This window comes from Phoxinus phoxinus (genome assembly GCF_949152265.1).
Source record: "Phoxinus phoxinus genome assembly, chromosome: 23".
Taxonomy (NCBI): domain Eukaryota; kingdom Metazoa; phylum Chordata; class Actinopteri; order Cypriniformes; family Leuciscidae; genus Phoxinus; species Phoxinus phoxinus.
Window position 1 is genome coordinate 10,291,505 of NC_136898.1, and position 4,940 is coordinate 10,296,444.

Consider the following 4,940-nt stretch of genomic DNA (forward strand, 5'->3'; position numbering starts at 1 on the left):
ATAACTTGACAAGTTGACGTCATCTAGTCAGAGAAAAAGCTTCGGTCTTCTAACGATTCATAAAAATGACTCAGAGTCGACTCTTACTTTTGAAAGACAATAACTTTATATACGGTGCACTTTCATATTTCAAACTTTGCAGGATGTTTTTGTTCACTTAGATCTATGTTACCCAGCTAACACAAATACGTGACTGTTACGTAACTGCAACGTAATCTGGTGACCAAACTTTCGTCGTGGCAACGTAACTAGTTACGTCGTGGCAACCGGAAAAGTGAAATTCCTGGATTCGTTGCCACGACGTAACTTTGTAACGTTGTCAGTAAGTAACGGCGACGTCGTGGCAACGTTGCGGATTGACAGTCGTGTGTTGGTAACCAGTTGGTCATTTTAGTTTTTAATAATATGGGCGGACATGCAGTGGTCTAATTTAACTTGTCCTCATTTGCCCAAAACTATTTTAGAGACTTTTTCAACGACATATGAAAGATACAGACTCAAAATGTGATTAATTCAGTCCATTTACTATAGAACAAAGCAAAAACAGCAAAAACAGTACGCAAACAGGTTATACATTTAAATGAACAAGGTTTTCCCCAAAAGCTTGAACATTGAACTGCTCCTACACGTCTTCATTTTGGTGGCCCTAATAACGAAGGAAGAATAAGAAAAGAAAAATGCAAGAAAAAAGAATAGTTGAGTGTTTTCCCATTTAACATTTAAATACACAAAGCAATTAGCACTGAAAGATAGAATCTGTATAAATTTTTGACTTGTATAATAATATAATATATATATATTATATTATATATTGAGTTTTTTTTTAAATCGCTCATATATATTTTCTAACCATGGTCACAAAGTTATGTTGTGGCAAGTGCATTATTTCCTTTTAAAATAATTTGATAACTTCATGACGTATCACTATATTCTATAAAATCTTAGTTAGAATCTTAGAAATAATTTGATACGTTTGAAATATTTAATACATATTATTTTGTTTTTCTTCTTCTGAAGTCGTGATTACGATGTCCATTTTTTTAAAAACTAGATGACTAGTAGGCCTATTTATGATCATTCCTGAAGGCAGCATTAAACCCCCAAAATGTCAGGTGGTGGTGCAACTGTCTGAACAAATGAACAGACTAAAAGAAAATAATTTAAAATGGTGTCTTAATAATAAAAAACTAAAAACTATGCCATAATTTTAAGTTTGAAGCCTTTCCTATAATTGTCAATTATATGAAAGGCTTCAAACCTAAAATGATGGCATAGTTTTTAATTTATTGTTTTTTATAAATATCAGTAGTTTTAAAGCTGTTGAGATAATTGAGAAACTTTTGTCCAGCAATTTGTATATTCTCAAATGGTATTATGAATTTTAAGGTAATAACAGTAAACATGATAATGCATCATCCACAGTAGCCTAACTGATCTCTTTGGCAGAGTGAATAAGTTTGTAGAGCTCTCTCAAATACTGATAAAAACTGCTAATTTCAAGTATGGGTAGGTTGGTGGTACAATTTCCATGTCAGGTGGTACAACTACAATACATCATATTTTTGTTGTACCGCCTGACATAAAAACTTGAATTAGTTTAAACACTTTAAAATATCATTAAACATCTGAAAATTGTTTTAACACATTGTCTTCAAGAGTGTTGATGTCATTAGAAGTCTTCCCAAGTGAGGCTGGATCCGAACTGGAGCTGCTGTAATCTCTAGTAAAATATGCTGAGCATCCTGAGATAGAAACAAGGAGACAACAGGAGAAAGATTAGCATTGCTGCTGTTCATATTATTTCAGGCAAAAGATGGTCATGTGAACTTTTTACTATTTCATGACATAGTGCAAGATTATGAGTTGTGGTACCGTAATTGAATGCTTGGGTAAAGAGATGATTTAAATTAGGATAGTGTTTCTGGGCCCCAAACATTATCAGGAAGGTTATTCTAGAGTTATTCCCTTACATTTAGTGATCGAACGATATATCAGGTCGATATTTGCAGGGTTTTTTACCGATGCCAATACACGGCTGCTGCGTTCGACTGATAGTTTTTTCCCGGCATTATTTATAGACAGGCGTCTGTAATTTGGGACAGCAAGGAATGTGATTTGGACTTTGACCTACTAGTCATATGGTGTGTAACGTCTTGGAGATGTTGTCCGACAGAACAGCCGCTCCGATTCTGCTGGGGTGCAGGCCATCAGCACGGTAGAGCCTAGGTCGCTTCCAGAACAGATTCCAATTATTTACAAAGAGCAGTCTCTGTTCATTACACCATGACATTAACCATTCATTTAGTGCAAATAATCTACTGAACCTTTCTTGTCCTTGTCGGTACGTGGGAATGGTCCAGACACGATGATCGTTGCTTCAGGCGATGTTCTGCGTACCGTCTCGATCAGGCTCCTGTAGTCCCTCTTCAGAACCTCCGTCTGCCGCAGCCTGATGTCGTTCACTCCCGCGTGCAGCACGACAGCTCCTTCAGTGTTTTCAGAAAATGGAGCAAGGTTTCAGAAATTGTGTTTTGGCAATTGAGAAAAAAAACTGTAATAGGAAATCATCTGATTTTAATGAGAAAACATGACCTAACGAGTCAGCATTTTAATATTTTAATACTATACATTCTTACAATGCAAACGTCCTAAACATTTCTGAGTATTATCAATGTTGAAAACAGTTGTGCTGCTGATTAATCTTTTTGTGTAAACCAGTGTAACAGTTTAATCCATTTTCTTTTCTCTCTCTCCAGGATTCATTGTTAAATAGACCCAACATATATAAACAGTAGTTTACACTACTGTTCAAAAGTTTGGGTTCAATAGAGTAAAAATAAATAAATAAATAATATTTTATTCAGCAAGGATGCATTAAATTGACCAGAAGAGAGAGTAAATATTTCTGTTTCAAATAAATGCTGCTTTTTTTTTTCTTTCATTCATCAAATAACCCTGAAAAACACAAAAATATGAAGCAGCACAACTGTTTTCAACACTGATAATAATCATAAATGTTTAATTTATGTTTTTAGTTTTACTTATTCACTAATTCATATTGCTCATACAGTGTCACTTACGTTTGGATGTCAAAACGTTCTTAAAATAAATTAAACAAGTAAATGTAAATATGAGAAATTAAAATACATATGCATGGTGATACAGTAGGTGACAAAATATTGTGAGAAAATGGATATGAAGTTATTTAATGAAGTTCCTCACTTCACCTGTTTCCAACTTCTCTGGCAGCAGCTTTCTTCAGAAATGTTGAAGTAGTGGAGCTTCCCCTCTGTTGTAGAAGGATTATTTTGTTGCTCCTGAAACCACAGAACTATTTTGATCACTATTTGTTAGCTAGCTGCTAGTTTCAGCTAAATGTCACACTTCATGTAAGTGACGTCATCGAGTACGTTTATGTTAAATAAATTAACTCACTTCCAAACTAACTTATTTTCTAACAAAACTATCAAAACCTCTCATCTACCCGTAAGATGTGATTAAAAGCCTAAACTTTCATATCAAAAGCTCAAGCTGAAGTTAGCATAACGTAACGTTACGTTAACCTTACCTCTTCTGAAAACGGTTGATATGCTAACGGACTTTTCTCGAAGACACTAAACCATTTCTATAAAGTAAATATTCAACAGAAGCGTGTCAATAACAAGTAAGAGAAGTGTCAAGAACAGTTGTGTGTATTATTTGTGTGATTTTAGAGACTAAACTCACCTGAAAGCACTGAAAACAACAGCGAGAGAGGGAGTTCTGCAGCTTGTCAGTTGGAGTCGGTCGGTGCCGCGCCGTCTCCATGGCAACTCATCTCCGCTCCAGTGTTTTAGGTCGACTCGAAGGTTCACGCGCACGCCCATTAAAACGTCAAAGCCACGCAACATCTAGAATTATAACCTTACTTGAATAAAATGAACGTCTTTCAAACGTACGGAATACTAAACAAACAATTGAAACAAATAAAATATTTCATAGAAATGCAGTCTGATAAGATGGCAATCAAATTACCGGCCAGTGACGTTGCAGTTCCGTTACCAGTAAGACATGAAATTACCAAGTTATTACGAATAGAGTACGTATCTGGAACGTTGTTGGTTATCTTATAACCTTATGAGGACGTACTGACGACGTTGTGGGTTGGTAATATGATGGTAATGAAATTTCGAGCATGCGACGTTGTAGTTACGTTGTCAGTTAGTAAAGTCATGACATGACCAAAAAGTACGAATTCATTACGTAACTGTTACGTCGTGTGTTAGCTGGGTACACACTACATGAAAGGTAAATTTCAAAATTCCATAATAGGTGCCCTTTAAACTCCTTTATCTAAACCTCTCTACTTAACCGTCAGACTTGCACGTCTGCCATATTTGTAGTTTTTGAAACACTTTTTATTCATGTTTGTAGTTCTGGTAGAGAATCCTCATCCAACCTGCATAATTGCGTAATGGGTTGTGGGAAATATTAGCTCTTAGAGTGTGCATCGATCTGCACTTCGGATATAACCATAAAAAGTAGACCATCCGGGTATCTTTGTAATACTCATTTCAACATGCTACGACTTGGGACACACTAATTCTTGAATACGATTTAGGACGGATAGTATGCGAATTGGGACGCAGCAAGTGTCTTATTATTGGGATATACGAGGATCTGTGGCTCTCCCTTTCGAATTTGGATCATGTGTTCCTGGATAACCAATCACATTCTAGCCTTCACATCATTGAATTTCATTCAGAGTTGCGCGACAGTCAATCACTGTTTGCGGTTACCATAGAAATGAATTAGAAGTGCTGTAAACTGAATCATACCTGTCCGCAACCTCACTATTAAACAGCATTTTTTTTTTGGTGTAAACTCTAAAAATAGATAAATCCAAAACTAATTTTTAAGAGCAAACATGTTGAAGATCCGCCTAAGGCAGCCATTTTAAG

General features: G+C 35.7%; 1 protein-coding gene across 4 annotated transcripts; it reads right to left on the reverse strand.

The window, feature by feature from the left end:
- Positions 1-819: 819 nt before the first annotated feature.
- LOC306991313 (uncharacterized protein) lies at positions 820-4,264 on the reverse strand. 4 transcript variants are annotated; one of them, XM_079599044.1, is made up of 6 exons: positions 4,015-4,264; positions 3,727-3,890; positions 3,569-3,625; positions 3,223-3,317; positions 2,132-2,486; positions 820-1,742 (listed from the first exon to the last, which is right to left on the reverse strand). In XM_079599044.1, exons 2-5 carry the CDS (start codon positions 3,805-3,807, stop codon positions 2,378-2,380), a joined length of 342 nt encoding a protein of 113 aa, XP_079455170.1. In that variant the 5' UTR covers positions 3,808-3,890; positions 4,015-4,264; the 3' UTR covers positions 820-1,742; positions 2,132-2,377. The 4 variants fall into 4 exon arrangements, 3 of the variants coding, with proteins under 3 accessions (XP_079455170.1, XP_079455171.1, XP_079455172.1); XM_079599045.1 differs by lacking the exon at positions 3,569-3,625; XM_079599046.1 differs by lacking the exon at positions 4,015-4,264 and having other exon boundaries at positions 3,228-3,317.
- Between the last annotated feature and the right edge of the window lie 676 nt (positions 4,265-4,940).